Below are 25369 nucleotides of genomic sequence, written 5' to 3'. Positions count from 1 at the left end.
GCCACAACTTGGTACGACAGGGCCATGCACAGAGTAGATGGTGAAGGGACCGAATCCTCCACCTGAGTTTCCTTCTCAGCAGATGTAAGAGAGATGTGCATTTATAGTAAAATCTTATTTTCCTTGAAGTAAACACAACATTCCAGCAGATGTTTCTACTTCCAGTCTCAGTGGAACTTTATGGAGCCGTTGCCCTTCTTCCAACCACCAGACGGCCATGGGGCATGTGAGGGCCTGAGGAACTCACTGCCGTTCGGTATGAAACAGCTCTGGCCAGAGTCCCTGCCACATGGAAGGAAGGCATCCTGGAGAGAGGCCTTTGATCTCTTCCTTTCAGCGGAGGAGAGAGGAGTAAAACTCGTGAGAGAAAGGTGGAAGAGAATGGGAGAGCAAGCCAGGGGAAGGATCCCAGTCTGAGGCCAACGCACCCTGGTTCTATTGTGCTCTAATATAAACAGTATAGCCTCCCCCGCCCCCCTTGCAAAAGGAGTTTCCTGAGAGCTGTTGCCCTTCATTCTCAAAGAGAACCAAAATGACATCACTATGTTGGAGGCAAGGTACAAATATGCTTGGCAGAGAGGACCAGCAGGACAAAGGCCCCACCTTGATCCCGTACCATCTGTTGCTCTGCGGAGCCCCTGCATCCAAAGTCGGTTGTAATGATGGCATAGAGGACAAGGATTATTTCCTGCGCGTGTGCCCCAGATTAAAGGCAAATGGTGTTTGGAAAGTGTTCCTTACATTCCGTACCAAGATGGTGCCACCGATCTACTATGAGCTCAGCAAGGAACGTGACCTGTTCCTCCAGCAGTAAAGGCGGGATGAGCTAAGTCATCTGCACTTTCTCACTCGGTCTTCTTGTGGCCAAAGTCACTTTGAACTGCGGCGGGGGGTGGATTTCAGAATCTGAGAATCTGAACTTGAAACGGAGCTCAGGGCTGTCTGGTCAAACAAGCGACTGAATGGGAGTGCTCTCTGCATCATAGCCAACAATAAGCCGTCACCCAAACTCTACCTGAAGACCCCCTACGAGGGGGAACCCACTACCACCTGAGGCACCTAGGGGCAGCTAGGTGGCGCCATCGTGCATAAAATGCTGGGCCTGGAGTCAGAAAGACTCATCTTCATGAGTTCAAACCCAGCCTCAGATATTTATTAGCTCTGTAACCCTGGGCAAGTCATTTAACTCTGTTTGCCTCAGTGTTCTCATCTGTAAAATGAACCGGAGAAGGAAATGGCAAACCACTCCAATATCTTTGCCAAAAAAAACCCAGATGGGGTCAGGAAGAGTAGGACATAACTGAAACAACTAAACAACAATTTGTTACAAAACATTGCTTTATGATCTCAGACACTTGACACTTAACTAGCTGTGTGACTCTGGGCAAGTCACTTAACCCCTATTGCCTCACCAAAAAAACAAACAAACAGAAAAACTCAAAAAACATTTCTTTACATCAAGATGAAATCTAGTCTTTGAGACTTCCACACATTGCCCTCCCCTAGTTCTGTCCCCCTGGACCCAAGAAGTACAAGTATAATCCCTCCTCCACCAGGCAACCCTTTAAATACTTAAAGGCAGCTGTCATACTCATCTCCAAGCTCCTTCCATCCATCCATGGTTAGCTGGGTCTCAAGGCTCTTCACTATTCTGTTCCCATCTTGTGGACACTTTCCTATTTATCTACGCCCCTCCTAAACTGTAGCAGTCAGAACTGGACACAAAACTCCATCTGTGGCCTGCGCAGGGCAGATTACACTAGGATGCTCGCTTTCCCGCTTCTTAGCTTTACAATGAAAAGAAGGCTGAATTTGGAGTCCAAGGACCCTGGTTCAAACCTGGCTAAACCACTTATTATCCATGAGACCTTGGACAAGTCACTTGACTTTTTAAAATTTTAATTGCTCAAACATCCGAACGGTAATGTTTCAGCCCTGTAGTCTCATTCTAAGTTATTTTTTCCTATGAACTACTTTCAAACAAAATATTTAATTTTTTTTAGTTGAGTCTCAGTTTTCTCATCTAGCAAGGAAGTGAATTAGACTAGAGTCAATGTTTCTAGAAGTTTGCAGTTCATTAAAACTCTCTGATCTTTTTTTTTGTACGAGCTTCTGTATAGCCACATTTCTCCCGTATTGCACTTGTGTAATAGATTTTTTTTAATTCAGTGGTAAGGCTTCGCCTTTAAACTTTCTGAATTTCATGCTCTTAGATTTTTGCATCCTACCCCTGTCATCCACTGCATCTGCTAACTCTCCCAGCTTTGTGTAGCTACAAATTTGATAAGCATTCAACCTGTGGCTTTATCTAAGTCGTTGATAATGATGGTGATAATAATAATAACAATTATTATAATTGTTTTTGCTAATAACAATTGCTAATAACAATAATTATCATAGCTGTCATTTACATTGAGTTTAAAGGTTTGCAAAGAACTTTAGACAGTGCCTGGCATACGGTCAGTGTTTAATAAATGCTTCTTGACTGACTGATCTCCTTTAAGCTCAAGACAGCTCTAGGGGCAGCTAGGTGGCGCAGTGAATAGAGTACTGGCCCTGGGGTGAGGAGGACCTGAGTTCAAATCTAGCCTCAGACACATATCACTCACTAGCTGTGTGACTCTGGACAAGTCACTTAACCCCAATTGCCTCACCAAAAAAACAAGACAGCTCTGGGAGGCAGGTACTATCAGCATCATTATTATTAGCACCCCCATTTTACAGATTAGGAGGTTGAGGCATAGAGGTGAAGTGATTTCCCAAAGTCACAAGGCTATGGAAGGACAGGCTGGAGGTAAGATTTGAAGTTAGTTTTGACTCCTAATCTAGCATCCTATCTACTAAGATGTATCCTGGGATCGGTCAAAATCCATTAGGGCTTTGAAGCCTGTAACTGAAGCCCAGGCTCAACCTGGGATGGGAGCTAAGGGTCAGTCTCAGGCCAGGATTAGGGCTCAGTCTGTGATTATAGTCAGAGGGCAGTCTGTGGTCAGGGTCAATAGCTCATCTCTGGCAGGAGCTAGAGGTCAATGTGGAGTTGGAGTTCAATGCTTGACTGTGGTCAGGGGCCACTCAGTCTGGGATTCACTCAGGCTACAATCCGAGCACAGACACAGACCTGAGCTTTTCCCCCTGGCTCTTTAGCCGGTCCAGATAAGATACAAACCTGTGACCCTGGTCTGATTAACGCTGTGCTCTATCCCACTGAGCTCCTTGGCAGGCGGCCTGTAAGGGCTCTGGGCCTTGGCTCAGGCCAGCCTCGCAGCCACTCTCTTTCCATCAGTGATCTGGTCCCTTCCCAAGTTCAGTTTATCTGCCGTGACCATAGCACTCACTAAGAGAGCCCTTGGGGCAGATATTACCCCAGCCTTTCCATCTCTGCTTTGAGAGTGCTGCCAAGCTTGAACTGCAGAGCCACAGGGAAGAGAAGGAAATGTTAAGAGAGTTACGAGTGAGCAGAAAGGCCAGTAAGAGCTGCAGACTCTGGAGCCTGCATGCAAAGGGCCCATTCACGGACAATCATTCATGTGAACCCAGGACAATTCCCCCAAACATACTGATTTATAGCTAGGTCTGATTTAAGGCTCTGGAGGATCAACTCCCCTTTTCCTCACCCCTGCCTGATAGAGGGATGGATGCTGGGGAAGCTGTCTTTCTTCAGAGGCATCTGCAAAGTTTGCCTTCCTTGCCCTATGCTAACTTTCCTCCCCCTCTCCCTGATCCTAGCAGGGGTTACTGAATTTCACTAGATCGGTGACCACCACCATCACTACCCCCTCTGCCAGCCCCAAGGAGCACCCGCATCTTAATTGAGAAATGTATGCAGAACCCAGAGAAATGGAATCTCGGGCGTAGCTGGTAAGGGGTGGATATTAGAGGGCAAAGACCTTCCAGGGGTTCCTCAGATTATGCCAGCCTGTGTGGCAGGCTGGCCCTGAGCTAGGGGAAGGAGGGAAAGGTGAGAATAGCAAACAGGTCAAACAGCAAAGGTTACACCCTTCTTCTTCTCCCATGCCAGCAGCAGGCACCAACACAGTTCTTCTCCTCCTCTTCCTGCCCTGAAGGCACAAAGAAAGTCAAGAAGGGAAGAATGCACATCTGGTTCTCTAAGAGGTATAACTGAGCCAGCTGGGCTTTTCTTTCCGTCTTCTCCCCTTATTATCTTCTCTCTCCTCCATGGCTGCATGTTTCTCCTCTCCTCTTCTGTCTCTCTTTCCTCCCCCCTCTCTCCTGTCTGTCTCTTTATTTCTCTCTCCCCGCTCTCCTCTCTTCCTTCTTCTTCTTCTTCTTCTTCTTCTCTCTCCTTTCTTCCTCTCCATCTCCTCTCTATCTCTTTATCACTCTCTCCCCTCTCCTCTTTCTCTTCTTCTTTCTCTCACTCCCCTTTCTTCCCCACTTCTCCTCTCTGTCTCTGTCTCTTTATCTCTCTCCCCTCTCTCTTCTCTTTCTTTCTCTTCTTCCTCTCTCTCTCCTCCTTCCATCTCTGTCCCTCCTTCTCCTATCCTCTCTCCCTCTATATCTGTCTCCCCTCTCTCTTCCCCTCTCTTCCTTCTCTCCTTTTCCTTTTTCTTCCTCTCTCCCCCTCTCTTCTCTCTTTCCCCTCCTTTGCCTTTTCTCTCTCCTCTTACTTCTCACATTCCCTATCACACTAAAGGACGTGTGTGTCCGTGTATATGTGCACATGTATGTAGTATACATAATTTCACCCACTCCTGAGATTACTCATACCTTCTTTCTAATTCCACCCTCAATGGCAAGCCAATGACCTTCAGGGTCACTCTTAGCAATGGCTGCAGGTTTTAGTTTTCATCTGTTGCCCCTTCCCTCACCTCCACCCTGACCCATAGCATGGACTTCAGGGCTTGTTCCCCAGCTTGAAGGACCAGGCTGAGCCAAGCCCCTACCCTTCCCCTCCTCCATCTTCTCCTTGGCCCCCTGCTGTCTTTCCATTTCCAACTCTCCTCTGGCTGGTCCAAAAACATCCCATTAATCCCTGGCTGAGAAGGTACCCTAATAGGGAGTACCAAAAGCACCAAGCTTTTTGACACATGGTTAATTGGGTAAGATTAGCAGGGAAAATGAAGATGTTCCAGTGGGGAAGGGAGTTGGCTCCAAGCACAAGACATCAATTACATAGTATTGGCCAAGAAGTAGGCAGTCTGGAGCCACTGAGGCACACGGTTTGAGAACTGTGAGCTCCCAGATAGTAGGAACCACCTTAATCATCTATGTATCCCCAGAGTCCTAGCCACAAGGCCCTGCACATGATCAGTGAACAATAAATATGTGTTGAATAAATGAATGAATGAGTTCTAACCACAGCCATCCTATTACATTCTGGATTTGCCACAATGCGGACATCCTCAAATCTCAGAGCTGGAAGAGGCCTCAGAGGACCTCTTACCCAATCCAGACCCCAAGAATTCCTTCTAATACAATCCAATCTAATAAACATTTATTAAGCACCTACTATGTGCCAAGCACTGTGCTAAGAACTGGGGACACAATAAAAATATATATAGCATATTTATATTATACTTAGCAAGTGTTCATCTAGCCTGTGCTCTGAGACCTCTCCCTTCCAGCCCTCCTTTGTGCAATGAAAAGAAGCCCCTCCCTCCCTCCCAAGGCAGCCCAGGCCACCTTGGGGCAACTCTAATTGTCAGGAAGCTTGTGAAGTCTTCAAAATTGGCCTTTCTGCCACCACTCTGGATTCTTGCCCTCTAGACCCAAACAGAACTCTGAATGTAATCCCTCTTCCACGTGGACAGCCTTTCAAATTCTTGAAGACAACTCTCGTGTTCTCTCAGTCATCTTGTCTCCAGGCTAAACAACTTCTGTTCCTTCTATTGGTCACTGTAAAGCATGAACTCAATCAGGACCCTTCACGCATAAGAATTACCTTTCTCTGGATACTGCCCAGTTTACCGATGTCCTACTTAAACTGGGGTACCCAGAAATGAACACAATACTCCTAATGTGGTCTGAGCAGGGTGGAGCACAGAGGGAATATCACCTCTTTGGCTCTGCCTCTCTTCAAGAAGCTTCAGATCACATTAACACACTAATGATTCATAATGACGGTTTTTGGTCTACTACAGTGCTGAGATCATTTTCAGAGGAGCTGTTTTCCAGTCAGACCTTTCCCTCCCCACCCTAAGCCTGCCATCTTGTATTTGTAAAGTTGACTTTTTGAATCTAAGTGTGAGAATTTACTTTTATTCCCACTGGATTTCATCTTTTTGGGTTCAGCCCAATACTCCAGCCCATTCAAGATCATTTTGGATCCTGATTCTGTCATCTAGTGTCTTGGTTGTCTCTCTCAGCTCTGTGTCATCCACAAATTGGATGAGGCTGCCATCAATGTCTTTATCCAGGAATTTCACTCTGTCTGTTCATGGACTTCTCAGTCCAGAAGCACCCTTCTCCCCTGTGGCCTCTTCTTCTGATTTGTTGATTCCTTCCATTTTAAGAAGGACATCCAAGTTATATATTCCTCTCCAGACTCTCTGGACTTTTATTACCATGACCCTGCCCACATACTCCCTCCCCTCACCCCATCTTTTTTCAGCTTCCTTTTCTGTGTTTTCTTCAATCAATAGAATATGAACTCCTTGAGGACAGGCACTGTCTTTCTTTTTTACTTGTATTTGTATTCCCAGGGCTTAGCATAGCTCCCGACCCATAGTAAGCGTTTAATAAATGCGTCCTGACAGGCTCACTTTATCCAAGTTATTGATAAACATGTTATATAGCACAGGACTACGCAGAGATCCCTAGGGACCACTGGAGACCTCCTGCCCACCTGCCATCAAGTCATTAAAGACTACTTGGGTTCTCCAGGGTTGTTGTAAGATTTAAATAAGTTAATATAAATAGTGTTTTGAAAGTGCTGCTGCTGCTGCTGCTGCTACTACTACTACTACTACTACTGCTATTGCTTCTACTATGATTACTATTACTACTGCTGCTGCTATTACTACTACTACTACTACTGCTGCTGCTGCTACTACTACATCTACTACTATTACTTTTACTACTGTTGCTACTACCACTATTACTACTACTACTACTACTACTATTAAAACTGCTGCTGCTGCTACTACTACTGTTACTATTACTACTACTACTACTGCTGCTGCTGCTATTGCTACTACTACTACTACTATTACCATTACTCCTGCTACTACTGCTGCAGCTACTACTACTGCTATTCCTACTACTACACCACCATGACATATTGGGTAGAAAGGTGGCCTCAGAGGCAGAAAGGCCTGTATTCAAATCCTGCCCCTGATACATACTGGCTATGTGACCCTGGGCATGTCCCTTAGCTTCTCAGCTCTCTAAGAAACTCTCTAAGACTACAAATTACAGAGAAAGTGTTTGCCTACATTGAGGGAGCTTCCTCACTCAGAGTTCCTTATACCAAGCGAAACAGAAGTCTAGTCCAAAAGACAAAATTATCATTATCCAACCAGGACCTCCCAGCCTTCGCTGGACAGAAGGAGACACAGAATCTGGAGCTTTCACAAGCTCATTTTCTGGCCTGGATCTTGGTCATGAGGCTTGTTGGTGGCAGCTTCCCATCATACCTGGAAGGTATCAGGTAGAAACAAGTAAGTGTGCCCCTCTGCCCTGGGCCAGAGTTAAAAGTCTATTAATTATCCCAAAATAAGTGCTAAGAATTGGCAATGCAGGAACCAAACTGGCAAAGCCACCCCTCACCCCATCTTCTGTAAGAGGTCTTTCTTGGCCCTCCTTAACCTTAGTGCCTTCGCTCTGAGCATGCCTCCAATTCATCCTGTCTATATCATGTTTGTATATAGAGTTCAATATGATATAAGGAGAAACTTTCCAACAATAAGGGTTACATGTAAATAGCCTGGGATGTCTTGGGATGTAGTAGGATCCCCATCTCTGTAGGTCTTGAGTCAAAGATCATAGATGCAGAGCTGAGAGGGACCTTTGAGGTTACCTAGATTTTACACATGAAGAAACTGAGGTAAAAGAGAGGGAAACAGATTGTCCAAGGCCCTAAAGGTATTAAGTAACAGAGAATCCAGGACTCCTGCCGCCGCCTTGAGACTACTTGTCTGAAATGTTGTAAAGTAGTGGGGAATCAATGTTTAGCTATCTGGACCAGATGCTTCTGTAATTCTATGAATAGAAACGTGAGCTGTTGTTGCTATAAAGAGAGTGTTGAGTTTGGAGCCAGAGAGATGGGTTCAAATCCCATATCTGACCCATTAGCTTTGTGACAATAGGCAAGTCATTCTCTGAGCCTCAATTTCCATAACTGTAAAATGGGGATAAAAATAGCACCTGTCACACATGACTGTTGAGATGATCAAATGAAATACAACATAAGTAAAGTGCTTTGGAAACCATAAATCCCTTGAAAATTCTAGCTATTACGTCGTATTCATTCTCATTCTTTCTCTCTCCTCTCTTCCTCATTCTCTTTCCCCTCTCTCTTCCTCTGTCTGTCTCTCTCTTTCCTCATTCTCTTTTCCTCATTGTCTCTTTCCCCCCTCTCTCTTCCTCTTCCTCTCTGTCTCTCCTCTCTCTCTTCCTCATTCTCTCTTTCCCCCCCTCTCTTCCTCTGTCTCTCTCTCTCCTCATTCTCTTCCCCTCATTGTCTCTTTCCCCTCTCTTTCTTCCTCTTCCTCTCTCTCTCTCCCTCTCTCTCTCTCTTCTCTCTCTTCCTAATTCTCTCTTTCTCCTCTCTCTCTCTTCCTCTGTCTCTCTGCCTCTGTCTCTCTCTCCCCTCTGATTTACTCATTCGTCACCTCAGGCTTTGGGATCCCTGAAATCCAGTGAACAAAAGCCAGGTGGGCCTAAATCTTGAGTCAATCAGTCCAGTCTTCATCGATGGACTGAGAGCCTTAGTGCTAGGTGCTATGGGGAAGACGAGAAGAAGACCGTACCATCTCTGCCCTCTGGGAGCTTACAGTGTAGTTGGAGAGATAGAAAGAAAGGATTTCCCCAAATTCTTACTAAGAAATCATAAAAATGATCCAAACAAGTACCAGATCAGTTGCCAAGTGTGCCCAGAGGCAGAAGGGGGCTGGGCGGGGTGAGGACCTGCTGATGGATTGTGTTGGGCCTCAATGCCCATCCCTTCGGGAGCTTGGGCTCTGCCAACTTTCCTTGTCTCTCCACCCTGCCCCACCCAAGCTAGACCTACCATTAATTCTTCAGGGATCTGTATGTGGAAGAGGGGCTGCCGGGCCTATTATCTTCCCCTCCTAGCGCAAAAACAAAATAAAAACCAAACTAGGCCTGCCTGAAGAAAGAGCTAGCTTCCAAAAAGAAGGAGATGGTCTTGCTGGCTGCCCTCCCCTGGTCAGACCTCATCAGACCTTGCTCAGCTCTAGGTTCCACCATTTAGGAAGGCTATTAACAAAGTGGAGAGGGTCCAGGGGAGGGCAACCGGAATGGTGAAAGGCCTTGGGGTCATGTCATACAATGATCCATTAAAGGAACCGGGGGTGATTAGCCTGGGGAAGAGAAGACTGGGGTGGGGGGGCTGGTGGAGAACCTGATAGATGTACTTGAGTACCTGAAGGGGGATCATATGGAAGAGGAAGTTAGAACTAGCAGCAAGAGGGTGAAAGCTACAAAGAGGCAGGTGTAGACTTGATATAAAGAAAAACTTCCTAACCCTCTTAGAATTGCCCACAAAGGGATGGATGGGAGTATGGATAGGAGTAGGCTCCCCTTCACTGAATGTCTTTGAGCAAAGATGGGGGCAGAGAGTGTAGAGTGCTGGACCTGGACTAGGGAAGATCTGGGTTCAAATCCTGCTTCTGATGCCACCAGGCGAAGAGGACGGCGCTGGGAAGTAGGCCTGTAAGTGACTCCAGTCTCAACGTGCCTATGGAACAACCGTTACCCGCAACAGCCATCTCCACACACCGCCTCCAGGAGGAGGGCCTTGGCACAGGGCCCGGGAAGGAAACCTGCTTTGGGACCTGAGCCCAGCTCCCCTGAGGCCTAGAGGGTGGTTCAGCCACATGGAGGGAGGGGATAGAGAAGAGGGGAAAGAGGTGCCTTCTGCTCACCAATACAGGTCCTGCCATCGGTATGGAGCCTGAAGCCAGTCTGGCATTCGCAGTAGTAAGAGCCTGGAGTATTCACACATCTGTGCTGGCAGCCCCCATTGTGAACCTGGCACTCGTCGGCACCTGAAAAGAACGGAGGAAGAAAGAATGAAGAAAGGAGGCTGAACAAGAAGGCAGACTGGAAGGAGCTGACCTCGCCCCGTCCCCAGCCCCCGAGTCTTGCTGCCTAACACATCCAGAGCAGCCAGGACGGCCCCAGGACGGCAGCCATCTCCCACCTTTCACCGTCCCTCCCTGCGCCAGTCTCCTTCTCGGGCATCCCCCCTGCGCCAGGCCTGATCCTGCCTTTTCTGTTTCCTTCCCCACCCAAGCTTATTCATCCTCTCCTATTCATAACTGACATTTTTATAGTTCCTTAAAGCTGGCCAAGCCCTGTGCATCTTGCTTGAGCCTCACGACAACCCCGTGAGGCAGGTATTTCAGGTATTGTTATCCCTGTTTCATCAACGAGTAAAGGCAGCATGCTACGGTGAGGGTTTTGGAGCCGGAGGACCTGAGTTTGAATTCTGCCTCTACCACTTACAGACTGTGTGACCTTAGACAAATTACTTCAAGTCTCTGGACCTCAGTTATCTCTTCTGTAAAATTAAGGGCTCAGACTAGCCCCTTTCTACTTTAATTCTGTAGTCCTGTTATCTGTAAGACATCATATTAGCAGATAAATGTACTGGCAGATGCAAAGCCAAGTCCAACAGCAAGCATTTAGGAAGCACCTACCATGTGCCAGGCTGTGTGCTGGGGATAGAAAGAAAAACAAAAATACCATAAAGAACTTACAACCTAGTGGAGAAGTCAACACAGAAATAAATGGGAACAAATTGGAGGCAGAGCGGGTGGCTAGGTGGCACCAGGAGAGCTAGATAGCGCAGCGGATAGAGTGCGGGGCCCGGAGTCAGGAAGACCTAGATTTAAATCTAGCCTCAGACATTTACTAGTTGGGTGACCCTGGAAAAGTCACTTAACCCTGTTGGCCTCAGTTTTCTCATCTGTAAAATGAGCTGGAGAAGGAAATGGTAAACCACTACCGTAGTATCTTTGCCAAGAAAACCCCAAATGGGGTCACTGTACCACTAGGCTGCTGGAACATGTAGTACAAGTATACACATGTGTGTATACTATACACACACACACACACACATATATATATATACACATATACATATATATAAATATAAATATAAAATGAAGCATGCCTATTTTACAAATTTAAGTCTAAAGGAAGTGAAATGACTTGTTCATGGTCACCTCCCCATGTATATGTATATTACACACTTATGTGTGTAAATATGCATACACATATACATTTATTGTTCAGTTGCTTTTTTTTTTTTAGTCATGTCTGGCTCTCCATGATCCCATTTGGTGTTTTCTTGGCAAAGATACTGGAGTGGTTTGCTATTTCCTTCTCCAGTTCATTTTACAGAGGAAGAAACTGAAGCAAACAGGGTGAAGTGACTTTCCCAGGGTCACCCAGCTAGTAAGTATCTGAGGCCAGATTTGAACTTGGGAAGATGAGTCTTCCTGACTCTAGGCCCATCGCTCTATGCACCGCAACATCTAGCTGCCCAAGTCATACTACAAGTTCCAAATAGGTTATAAAATAGATTGCAGTGGAAATGGAAAGAGTACTAATTCTGGAAATAGAGGTCCTGGGTTCAAATCTTGGCTCTATCTCTTAAAATTATCAAAGTCATTTAACTAATAGGCTTCAATTTCCTCACCTATAAAATGGGAGGGGGTGTCTCTGATCCTATGTTCATTAGATCATAAAGTAAATAAATATATTAAAATAAAATAAATATATATTGAATTAAATATAAATATCTTACTAAAATAATATGGTTGATTATAGGGGTTGAACCTGTGACTTCACTGGCATAGTGAACTTTCAGGTAATGAAACTCCCCCTAGCAATGCCAGTGGCCAACATTTGTGTAACTTACAGTCGTAGAGAAGTGTGTGGAGGACCAAGAAATCAAGGGACTTTCTCAGGGTTTCAAAGAGCTGGGATTCAACCCCAGGTCCTATCGCTCCAGATTCAGTCCATGGTACCTCAGTGACTCCTAACACAAAAAGGATAAACCAAACTCATTTCATCCTTACAAGGAATAGCCACCCTGATTCTAGAAGAATTAAGAAAACCTTCAGAGAACTCTGCTAGGGATGAGGGGAGATGGAGTGTAGATAAAGGAGTTGTAGACAAAGGAGCTGTTTAAACTCATGCACACACACACAACTTAAGAGGAAGAAACCAAAAAAGGAAGAAAAGTATGTCGAGGTGTTGGCAGGTAAGTATAATCCCAGTCCTTGAGCAGGTGCCCATTGGCAACCAAGACTCTAAGATTAGGAGGTTTTCCCACCAGACACTTGAGAAACATTAACTGTCACAGACCTAGGGATATCAGATGATGATTCTGGTAACAGGGAACACAACAGGACCACTCAGTGGAAAAGGCAGATTATGGAGGACTGAAGTTTGAATTCTGGCTCTAATATTCATTTACTACCTGTTAGTCAATAAACATTTATTAAGCACCTACTATGTGCCAGGTACCGTGTTAAAAGGATGGGGATACAAAGGAAGGCAAAAGACAGTCCCTGCCCTCAAGGAGCTCACAGTCTAACGGAGGAGACGATATGCAAATAATTATGTGTGTACAGGATCTACACAGGATAAGTGGAAGAGAACCCACAGAGGGAAGGCAGTCAGTCAGTCAATAAGGTGGTAGCGTTAAGAGGGATTGGGAAAGGCGTCTTAATGAAAGTGGAATTTTAGCTGGGGCTTGAAGAAAGCTGGGAAAGCCAATAGGAGGAGATGAGAAGGGACAGTGTGTCGCTTTTGCTATTATTGTTGTTTGTCCTTTGCTATCAAAGAGGACCAAAGACGTTGTGGGGTGATGTCGACTGGCATGTGAATAGGACTGAAGTGAGGCAGAGAGCTGCACAAAGTCATCAGCCTCGCTCTCTCTTCCAGAGTCATTGACATCCGGCGGCAGGCAAAAGTCAAGATGATTGGCAGTGGCCCAGGATGCAGTTGATGACCTTGGTGTCTTTGATGTGTGACCAAGCTCTCAGCACTCCACAGCACCTGATTCAGCCACCTTCGTGGCCGTTGGAACAAATTGTTCTCATCTGCCCCTTCCTGTGGGGAAAATCTTCACATGCTTGGAGGTAGAAATCCCCCTAACTTATCAATGGGCTTGGTTTAGCCCATCTGCCAGGATGGTTTTACCAAGGGGCGGCCACTACAGTGGCATGCTACACCTTCTTGGAGCCACAGGTGAGAGTTGTATGAAGGTGGACACCAAGAGTGGACGAGGAGCCCTGGAAAGGACTTGACAAGCCCTCCTACCAGAGGAGCTAATCCTTCTGAACACCCCATACACCCCAGTCACACATCTAGGAAGTGTCTGCAGCAGGTTTCAAACCGAGCACTTCCCTGACTTCCAATCCAATGCCAATCCACGATGCCAAGAAAAACCATTCCTGCCATCAAGATCACTTTCTTCTACTGGAGGGAAACTTCTAAGGATGAGTAGAAAGGTCTGGATAAATTGGCCACCTGATCAGTCACTAGTCTGAGGGAGGGGGGGAGGAGAGAGGGGACAGGGGAGAGTGGAGGGGGCAGAAGTGAGGAAGGGAACTCTAGAGAAGCAGGGAGTAGGGACCTCTGGGAGGAAAAGCAGTGTGCCCCTAATCTGCTCTTCAAAGAGCGGAGCCAGGGCACCTAACCCAACTGGCAGGGTTTGGAATGCATCTGTATTACCTGCCCCTCCCATCTGAAATCTATCACCTCCTTTTCCAGTCGATGAATTCCTCTGTGCCTCCTCCCCCAAGCAAAGCAAAACCCAAGAAAGCCCAGAAGGAAAGGAAAAGAGGTAAAAGGAGAAAACCAAATTCAAGGTGAAAGACACATGAGACCACGTTCAGAACAGCTTCAGAAGCGATGACAGATTACTCAGAGAGAGGGGAGGCAGGGAGTGGTGCTGGAGACCTCCCCCCCAAAGTGGACAAATCTGCAAAAGAATGGATTCTGCAGAAGTAGGAATGGGCACAGTCTCCTCTTTCTTCTACTCACCCCTAGCTCTGCCCAGATTATGATCTGACAAGACCGTGTTAGAGGAAGACACTGGAGAGACCACTGGATTTAGAGGTTGAGGCCCTGGGTTCAAATCTCAGTTCTGATATTTTAATACTTGTGTGACTTTGGGCAAATCACATCCCTTCTCTGAGACTCAGTTTCCTCAACTAGGAAATGAGGGGAGTTGGACCAAATGACCCCGAAGGCTTCTTCCAACTCAAAATCTGTGATTCCATGAACACATGCACCCAAGGAATATTTTTCTCTGGGCCTCAGTTTCCTCACCTGAAAAATGAGGGTGTTGGATGAGATGGTCTTTAAGATCCCCTCCTAGCTCCAATTTTATGATCTCTCAGCAGTCCATGACTGAGCCTCCATGGTGGGGCAGCAATCATAGAATCAATCAATCTGACAACAAGCATTTATTAGACGCCTGCTATATTCCAGGCAACATATGAAGTGCTGGAGATACAATTAAGAAACTTACATCACAACGGATGGGGAGGTGGTTGGAGCATCAGCCCTAGAATCAGGAGGACTCGAGTTCAAATTTGACCTCAGACACTAACTAGCTGTGTGACCCTGGGCAAGTCACTTAACCCCAATTCTTCCACAAAAAAAAGTAATGGATAAAGAATCATGGAATTTTTATACCTTAGAGACAATTTAATCCAACCCCCTTCTTGGATAAAGGAGGAAGCTGTGGTCCAGAGAGGTTAAGTTGTGTTCTGATGAAGTCCAAGTATCAACCTCCAGAGACAGTATAACAGTAGTTAAGTCACTGAATATTCTTCTCAAGTTCCGTTAATGCTGCTGAGATTCTCTTGTGTCCATTAACATTTATGAGCTGGAAATCAATGCCTGTCCCAGATGTGACTCACATACTACAGTGAGCGTCTTTCTGCTCCTCCCTTTGGGGAGGCCATAAGCATGAGCCCAAACCTAAGGTATAACTAAATCATTCCTGGGCATCAGGGTTGGGGTACCATGAGTAGCCTTGGCCCACTCTCCATTATAGGAAAAGTACCCCCAGGACTGAACCCAGTTAAGTCTGTGTTCATTGGCTCAGAGCAGCAAAGAGCCCCGGACACCATTCTCACACGGAGCATGGACTGAATTAGCTGAGCTTTCACGTGGGCCCCTAGCTATCTCTTCTGCTTCATGATTCCTTTCCTGAGTAGGTGACTCAATGTCATTCTTGAGCAGACATGCCCAGGCTTGGAGGAGGCCTTGTGAATGAATGCAGGAGGTCAAAGGGTCCTCCAGAGGGCTCTTCATTGGCACTGACTCCAGCAAGGGGAGAAGTCTGTAGCAACTACCCAACCCTCATGGAAAAGGTGATTGCCAAAAAGAGGATTAGCCCAGGCCTGGACTGTTTTAACAGAAGAGTTGACTCAGGAGTTGTTTGGACAATGCAGAAATGAAATGAAATGTAAAATGCTTAATCAGCAGGCCTGCAAACTGCTTTATGTTCTGATGAGGTTTAAGTATCAGCCTCCCAAGAGAATATGATAGTAGCTATGAGTTAAGTTGCTGAATTCTGTATGCTCTGTCTCTTAACATTTATTTCCTCTATGTGTGTGTGTGTGTGTGTAGGAAATAAATACCTGTCCCATATCTGATTCATATTACATAGTGTATCTTTTTATTTCCGCTTTTGGGAAGACCAAGATGTGAGCCACTATCTGTTAGATGTGGGGGATTCATCCAGGATCAAATGTGATAGTATATGCAAATAATTTTAAAGCTCTTTAAATTTTAGCTATTTATTATTAGCTATTAGCTATGATTGAGTGACTTGGCTGAAAGTCACCCAGGTAGTAAGTAGAAAGGGGAAGCTAGGTAGGTCCAGTGGATAGAGTACCAAGCCTGGAGTCAGGAAAACTCATCTTCCCAAGTTCAAATCCAGCCTCAGACACTTAGTAGCTGTGTGACTCTGGGCAAGTCACTTTACCCTGTTTGCCTCAGTTTCCTCCTCCGTAAAATGAGCTGGAGAAGGAAATGGCAAACCACCCCAGTATCTCTGCCCAGAAAACCCCAAAAGGGATCACAAAGAGGTGGACGCAACAGAAATGACTGGACAAGAAGAAGAAGAAGTTAAGTAGAAAAGGCAGACTTTAAATTCATATCCTCAACCTGGTGTTTTCTACTATACCAGCATTTCTCATGCTTTTTGGTCTCAGGATCCCTTCACACTCCTAAAAATTATTTAGGACCTTCCCCTAAGAGCTTTTGTTCATGTAGGTCATATTTATTGACATTTACCATCTGAGAAATTAAAATATTTTGGTATTATTATGAAGATAGCTTTGACCTTGCAGACCCCATGAAAGGGTCTCGGGAACACCCAAGTCCAAAGACCACACTCTGAGGACTGCTGGTCAGGATCCCACTGTCTCACTAAGAACGCTACCTGTATGCCTGAAGTGATTGCCTTTCCCCCTCTTTGCCTGGTGAATTCCTACTCCTCCTTAGAAACTCAGCTTCAGAGACCTTTGCTGCCCCCTCCTTACCCCCACCTTGGTAGTGATTCTTTTCTGACCTCCCATAACACTTCATCTTTCCCTCTTGAACGTATTTATCCTGTGATACTGTATATTCTAGCTATCTCTGTTTGTATCTCTCATTCCCCCTCCCAGACCGTAGGCTCTGCAAAGCAATTTATCTTATCTAAGCGTTGTGTCTTCCTCAGGTCTAGCAGAGTAAAGAGATTCATTGATGTTTCTCGAGTGTCTGAGTGAATGGAAGGGAGGCTGGTCACCTATAGTAGATGGTAAGATACCCAAGTTACACCTGGACCCAGCATCCCTGGGGAGCCAGGGATTAGGCTCAGACTCTCCCACGCCGGGCTGACTTACTTAGTGGGATATGGACCTGCTCCGTTGGAATGTGGACCCGAAAAGAACGTCCCCAGGAAAGCAGAGGAATCCCACTCAGCCAACGTCAACATCTCCATCATCCCCATTATGGCTGGCAGCTGTTTGCAGCTTGGAAAAGCCTAATTCTAATGTGGAATCCAGACTCTTTTAGGATTATAGATCCAGAGCTGTGACAGACCTCAGAGGTTACTGAGTCTTTACCCTCCCCCTCCTTTTACAGATGAAGAAACTGAGGCCTAGACAAGTTAAAAATTAAACTTCCTCACCAGCTGCAACCAAGTCTCCAAGGCCAGGAAGAGCTCCTGGTGGTAGAAACCAAGCTAAGGACAGATCAGATCATGAAAAGAAACTCCTGCTAACCCTTCCTCCCACCACCCAGCCCCCCTTCTTCAGCACAGCCCCTTCTCCTCCCCACTGTAGTAACCTGGAGAATTTCCCTGGAGCAGAAAATGTCATCGAGCTACCAATCAAGTACAGGACCACACATTCACCTGCTGGTACTACTGAGACAGATTCACGGAACCTCAGGGTTTGGAAGGGACCACCAAGGCCCTAGTCCAACTCCTTGTCCCACTTCCCTATTTTCTGGATGAAAAATCTGAGTCCTATGGAGGTAAAATGACTTGCCCAAGGTCACACAGACAGTAAATGTTGGAGGTGAGATATGAACTCAGGTCTTCTGACCCCAGAGTTATCATTCTTTCCACTGGACCATGCAGCATCCTATGGTTCATTGGTCTGTGATGAATACATCATAGTTACACTCCCCCCCCAAAAAATTAAGTTGGTTGTCGGGGCCACCGATCCTAAAAATAAGTGAAAAGAGCTCTATATTTACAGTAAAAAGACCTGTAATCAAATCTTACCTCTGCTCCCTGCATGACCTTCAGAAACACCCTCTCTGGCATTGAGCTAAATAACCTCAGAGGCCTCTTTTTGGCCTAAATCTATGACCCTGTTGTTCCATGACTCTCTTTCTCCTAGCATTCTCTTTACGATTTCAGGCATAATCAAAGACATTAGTTGGGAGGGAGATGGAACTTGTCCCAACACCAACTGCATGAATTTCCAGTAAAATGAAGAAGTGGGGGATCTGTGAACCTTCCCCATGGACTCTTTCCCTTTAGCCCAAATGCTACATCCTATGTGAAGCCTTTCCTCATCTGCTTCTCTCTTTCCTCCAATGATCTTAGTCCCGTCCCTCTCTAAACTCATACATGCATTTATTACAGAATCTAATTCAATTCCACAAGCATTTATTAAAGGGCTTATTTCATGTGAAGTTGGTATAATGGAGAGGACAAAGAGCTGAGTCTTAGGAAGACCTAGGTCAATGGCCCACCAGCGCCACGTACAGGCTGTGTGACCTTAGCCAAGTCATTTAGCCTCCAAGTACCCTAGACAACTCCAGCAGTTGCAAGGATTTTCCTATAAGCAATGAAATTTCAGGCCCATACAAAACACTGTTCTGGACTGTGGGGGGATACAGAGACAAAAAGGCCTGCCCCAAGGATCTTGGATTCTACTGGGGAGTTCGACCACGTTAGAAGAATCAGACAAGGCTTTCCAAGGGAAGTGATGCCTTAGAAAAACCTTAAAGAGAGCAATGTTTCCAAGAGGCCGAGATGAAGAAAGTACACATTCCAAGCATGGAGGACAGCCTAGGCAAAGAGATGGGCCCCACAGAAGACATGCTGAGTTTGGGAACAATTTGTTCATAGGATCATAAATTTAGAGTCAAGCATCCTTAGAGGGCACTGAATAAGGAGACCAGTTGGTTGCAATTTAAGAATCTGTGAAGGGGAGTATGGTGAAATGGAGCTGTGTGAGACTTTAAATGCCAAACTGGGAAGTTCATTGTTTTATCCCAGGAGCATCAGGGAACTCCTGAGGTTTCTTGAGCAAGATAGTGACAAGTGAGACTGGAAGGTTCTTTTAGCATCTCTGTGGACAACGAACTGGAAAAGAGAGAGGCTGCTATCTGGGAAATAAACTTGGCAAAAAATGTAATAGTGCAGAGAGGTGCTGAGCATCTGGATGAGGGTATTAGCCATGTGAGCAGAGAGAAGGGATTGGATAATGAGGTGGGAGAAGGGGAAAGAGGAAACGGGAAGGTACAGGATTATGTTAATTTTGTAAATATGAGTGATGACAGATGGTTGGTGGTGAGAAACAGAGAGAGAGAGAGAGAGAGAGAGTGTAGTTTGAAGGAGGGTATGTATGTTTGGTGGGGGTAGGAAGATGAGATGATATGATATATGTTATCTTCATCTTCATTCGAGGGGGTCCCTCATATATACCAGGAGGTCCCTGGCCTCATGGAAATTACAGAAACATAAGCACTGGGAGAGCAAGAGACAGAGACAGACAGAGACACAGGAACATAGTAGGTGGACTGAAGGAGGCCTGTGCCTAGGGGTGGCATTCTAGCTAGGAGTGGTTTTAGGCCCTAGGTTGTATACTGAGCAAGGAGTAAGTGGCCCTAAGAATGAGGTAGGGTCTCCAGTCCAACCTCTAGCTCAATCTGAAGCCTGTAGGAAAATAAACAGGGCAGAAATTCCAAACTAAAGGAGAACCTGCAATTCTCCCACTCTGAACTTGCACAGCTTTCTACCTGGCTGATGGTGGCTAAGCCCAGCAGCAGTCCACTGGAATTCTAACTAGGGGAGAGCCAACAGGTGAAATGTTCAGAACCAAACCCAGGTAAGAAACTTGCAGAGCTCAGACCAAGAGAGCAATAAAATCAAAGGACTGAACTCTTAGGTCCATTCAAGCTCAAAATCATTGAGCTTATGTTTTGTGGTTTGTTTTCCTATTATTATCTTGATTAACTCTGGAACTCAGTTTCCTCATCTGTAAAATGAAGGTGTTTACCTAAATGACCCCGTAGCTCCTAGCTCTAATTCCTGAATCCAACACTCTATCCACTGCTTCAATAGTCATTCAATGAGAGCAGAGGCCTGTGGCTCATGAGCACTGAATCTCTCCCATCCCAAATCAGTGCTCTGCACACAGCAGAAACTTAATCAATGTTTGCTTTCATTCTTCCCTGAGGTTGGGTTGGCACTGAGGGTGTTATAGCAGTGGCTTGGCATTCAGAACACTTAACTCTGTGGTCTGGCTTTCTGGGGGCTAGCCTGAGTAGTTTCACAGAAGTCCTACCTCCCAGGCTGGGAGCCCAAAGTCTCCCACATAGAAGAATTCAGGGACAGACCACCACATGGCTGGGGAGAAGGCTTTGTGTCATTCCCCCCACCACCAACCCAAATCTCCCACAAACCAATCCTTTTATTAGGAGGCCAAACAGCAACGACTTTAAGGAGGTAGAGAAGCCGAGGAGCCCAGAAGACTGGGCAGCCACGTCCCTCTTCCCACCTCTTATGGGCCCAATGGTGCCAAAGGCGGGCCTGTGGCTAACCATACTGGGATCTGGCCTGGAGAGCCCAAGCTGGCACCATCATGTAGGAGAGGGGGAGATAGAAAGGGAGTGCTTCCACCAATGCCACCATCAGAGCGTATTATTTTATGGTTTGCCCTAAAGAGTTCCGTCAAACCAATGGAGAAGACTGGAAATTTTTGCCAATCCCTATGTCCCAGCCAGCCAGATGCCAGAGCCTGTTGCCACAGCAGAGCCCCTCTGTGGGTTCCATGTCACTGTCTCTGGAGTCAGGAGAGATTTTTGAGGACATCAGAAGGCTGCTAGGGATCAATGGTCCCCTGCTGCAAGGGATTATGGGGAAGCCATGATGGCTGAACTTCCAACACAGGCAAGCAGGCATCAAGGATGGGCTCCAGATGAAGACCCTGCAGTGGCCAGCAATTTTCTCCATTACCTTTGGTGGGACCCACCGATATAGTGCCAAAAGGGATCCTGGGGGTCTTCAAAAGTACTTCCCTTAATTTTGAAGATGAAAAACTGAAGCCCTGAGAAAATTGTGAGTTGCCTAGAGTGGCACAGTTAATAATCAATCCCAAAACACTTATTAAGCGTCTGCTGTGGGTCAGGCACTGTGCTAAGCACTAGGGATACAAAAGGAGACAAAAGAATCTGAGCCCAGGTCTTCTCGACTCCAAATCCAGCATTCTACCCATCACACCAAGCTTCCTCAAGGACTACTAGCTATGACTAATAAAGGACATTTTAATTCAAATGAACAGATGTTTATTGACCACTATGTTCAAGGTACTGATAGATACATATACACACATACATATACACAGATATGCATACACATTTATACGTATGCATACACATACACACATATACTATATATATACATACATATATATACACACATATACGTATACATATACATATACATACATACATACATACATATATATATATATATATATATATATACACACATACACACACACACATCTTGTTGTATGCCTGTGAAACCTGGACAGTCTACCAGTGCCATGCCAGGAAACTGAATCATTTCCATTTGAATTATCTTAGGAAGATTCTGAAGGTCACCTGGCAGGATAAGATACCCCAGACACTGAGGTCCTTTCTTGAACTAAACTGCAAAGCATTCAAACTCTACTGCAGAAAGTGTAACTGTGATGAGCTTGCCTCATTGTAAGAATGCCAAGCCTACACTTGCCTAAAAGACTATTTTATGGAAAACTCACACAGGGTAAGCGCTCACATGGTGGTCAGAAGAAGCGATACAAGGACACTCAATGTCTTTTTTAAGAACTTCAGAAGTGATTATGTGATGTGGGAGACACTGACATAGGACTGCTCAGCATGGCGCACCCTCATTGAATTGAAATAGCTCAAAAGAAATGCAAAATGTGCACATTTAGAGAATCCACCCCAAATGTTCACATGGACTAGTTGTGCCCAACTTGTGGCAGAGCCTTCTGAGCTTGTATTGGTCTGATCAGCCATTGTCAGACACATTGTAACTTGACTCTAACATAGTGATGTCATTTTGGTCCTCTTTGAGAATGAAGGACAACAACAGTATCTATGTATGTGTGTGTATATATATACATACGTACACATATGTATATGTATACACATATGTGTATATATACACACACACACATAGACACACACCTATATCTGTCTAATAGCCATCTCTAGGGCAAGGGGGAGGGAGGGAAGAAAAGGAAAAAAAAAGAAAATAAAAGAAATTTACATGATAACTGTTGTATATTTAAAAGGAATAGCAAGTTGTACATAGTAGATTTGCAATTTGATGTACAATCATCTTTTTTATTATACTATGTTATAGAAATATTTGTTTAATTCCATAAATTAAAAATGAAATAAAATCTTAAAATCTATAATAGGGAGAGTGAGATGAATGCAAAGGAGAGGTGAATTTCAGTCAGTCTAGGGGCCATCATTCTAACACACGTGATGTATCCTAAGGATATCACGATCACAGCAGAGCTGCAATGAGAGGACAGGGTCATCAACCAAGAAAGATTTGAGTCTGAATCCCACCCACCTCAGACATTCACACAGTACAATGCTGGGCAAGTCAGCTCATCCCTTGGGGGGCTCAATTTCTTCATTCCCAAAATGGGGGGAAGGGGGTGTAGATGATGAGAGCATCTGTCTCGAGGGTGAGTGTGAAGCTCAGATGAGCTGAGGGCTGTAGAAATGTCAGCTCTGATGATCAGGGAGCTGGTCCAGAAAGGTCTCAATAATGCCCAGTATCCTCTATCAAAGAGAAGAGGGAAGGAGGGTAACGCATTTCAGAAAGAATTCCATTCAAAAGGGCTGAATTTTTTTAAAAAGAGGAAAAAAAAACCATTCTGCTGTTTAAAGGAGTCTTTGAAAATTTAGTTCCAAACTAACTGACTCCCTGGGAGTTCCTGCAAGCTGCGGTTTTCTCTTCATTCTTTTTGATAATCAGAGCAAACAACAGCTTTGTTTGCACAGCCTCTCAGGGTCTTGTACTGTGTAGTCCCACTAAAAGGACTGGGAATTCCCCAGTATCAGCAATCTCTTTTGCAGATCACTGCTCTAGATCTGGTGGGGGAGGACCTCAGAACTATATCTGGTCCAGGGTATCAAACCCAAATAGAAACAAGGGACAGTAAATCATACATAAGGATCCCTGTGCGAACCACTAATGCCTATATATTTCTTTCTTATCACTACATCAACACATTAAAATCAGATAGGAACTAAATTTTAATCTGGTTCTGGACACATTTGGGAATGTTGCAGGATGCTTGTGGCCTATGGGCCAACATTTGACAGATTAAGAAATTGAAACTACAAATTAAAAAATTGAAAATTAGTGACTCGCAAAATGCCATGGTGGTAGTAAGTGGGGGATTTGAACTCAAGCCTTCTGACTTCAGAGCTAACGGTAATGATGATGATAAAAATAATATAGTGCTTTAAGTTTTGCAGACCACATCACATGCATTATTTATCATTTGATCCTCAAAACAACCTTGCAAAGTAAAAGTTATTAAGATCCCCATTTTACAAATGAGGAAACTGAGGCAGACAAGTGACTTGCCCAGGGTCACATAAGGTTACTGAGTGTCTGAGGAAGAATTTGAACTCCAGTTTTATCATAGGATCATAGATTTAGGCCATCAAGTTCGAATCCCTCATTTTACAGATGAGGAAACTGAGGTATAGAGAAGTTAAATGACTTGCCCACAACCACATAGTTAGTAAGTGTCTAAGACAGGATTCTAACTCAGGTCTTCCTGACTCTTCAGTCCAGCTCTCTATCCACAGCACCACCTAGCTACCAATGCGCTTTCCATTGTACTACATTGTCTCCCAATGGATGGTAGTGAAAAGAAAGTGGACAGTCCATGGGATTCAGTGGTATCCATTCAATGTCAGGGGCACTAGGGGAGCGCCAGGAGCAGTGTGGGTGGAGCTCTTGGGGAGGGCTAACAAGAGGGCATGGAGAAGAGTTACCCAGCTTGGGTAGGGCTAGAGGTGCTGTGATCTGCACCTCACATCCATGATACCCTTCAAAGAAAGGCAAGTTGTTATGGAGTCTAACCCAAAGTACCTTTGATTGCTAGGTCTATCCTAAACCAAATCCTTGATCCCAAAGATTTGGCAAGAAATAGGGAGAAAAGTTTAGGGGAAAATACTGGGCATCCTACAATTTAGCAAAGTACTACGCTATAGTGGAAAGAACACTGGAGTCAAGGAGATTTGGGTTCAAATCCTGCTTCTGATGCTCAATAGCTATGTGCGTCTCTGGGCGAGTCCCCCAACACTCTGTGCCTCAGTTTCCTCATTTGTAAAATGAGGAGGTTGGATTAGATGGCCTTTGACATCTAAATCTATGATCTTGTGACCCGGCTGGGTCACTTCCCCTCCCAGGGCCTCAGTTTCCTCATCTGTAAAATGGGCTAGATGGTCTTTAAAGTCCCTTTCAGCTTTAGACCTATGATCCCATGACACCTCCCCTCCTCCCAAATCCTATGGGGGCTCATCGGCTTCTCTTCTAGCTTGGTTTTTTCCTCAAGAAGGGGATGAGCCTCACTCTGCTGGAGTCTATTTCACGTTCCCCACCCCTTCCTTATTCTCTGCCAGGTGCAAGATCCTGAGAGGGACCAGACCCAGATGCTCCCACTGCATATCTCTCAGCACTTTATCTCTATCTGCCAGAGGATCTCCCTGCCTCCTCTTAAAGAACAGTGCCAAGCCCTCGGGAATACAACAGACCTGGCGCTCTCAGTAAGAGCACCTTCTCCCACACAGCAGAAAGGTGCTCAGCTCAATTTTCCCACCAGAGAGCTTTCTGTAGGGACTTACAGACTGGCCACTGAATCCAAATGTCCACTCCGCTCATCACTGACAGTGAACTTGGTTTATGAACCCAGACATGGGTAGGAGAGAAGAACATGAGAATTCCCTTTGGAGAGTAAAAATAATTGTAAGAGGGATGGGGACTGGATCTTTGGTTGTACTGGTCAGTATAGCAGATTCCCAGGTCAATAAAATAGTGACCGAACATTTAATTAAGTACCTATTATGCACCAGGCAACGTGCTAAATGCTAGGGAAACAAAAAACAAACAAAAAAGACCGTCCCTGACCTCAGAGAGCTTACAACCTAATGGAAAAACTCTCTTCACCAACACAGGTCATCACTTTCTTTTCTACTTCTTTAGCCCTAGAGGGTTGCCTAGAGCAGGAACTGTAGTTTGCTGACCTCTGTTCTAGAGCACTGAGGCACTTCGAGGCATGCTTCATTTCACACAGCCAGATAAGCCAGAGGCAAGACTTGAACCTATGTCTTTCTAACTCTAACTTTACCCACTACACCC

At 45.3% G+C, this 25369-nt stretch overlaps 1 protein-coding gene across 4 annotated transcripts in view; it reads right to left on the bottom strand.

Moving 5' to 3' along the window:
• Positions 1 to 25369, bottom strand: part of LOC114029550 (multiple epidermal growth factor-like domains protein 6) — a 381178-nt gene that overhangs the window by 88682 nt on the left and 267127 nt on the right. For all 4 annotated transcript variants that reach the window (XM_027844042.1, XM_027844044.1, XM_027844043.1 and 1 more), the window contains one exon: positions 10068 to 10190. In XM_027844042.1, coding sequence (XP_027699843.1) covers positions 10068 to 10190 — 123 coding nt within the window. The remainder of the gene's footprint in view (positions 1 to 10067; positions 10191 to 25369) is intronic.

Source organism: Vombatus ursinus, unplaced genomic scaffold, assembly GCF_900497805.2.
Source record: "Vombatus ursinus unplaced genomic scaffold, bare-nosed wombat genome assembly UNPS02014932.1, whole genome shotgun sequence".
NCBI lineage: Eukaryota > Metazoa > Chordata > Mammalia > Diprotodontia > Vombatidae > Vombatus > Vombatus ursinus.
This window is presented reverse-complemented; position numbering and strand designations above follow the sequence as displayed.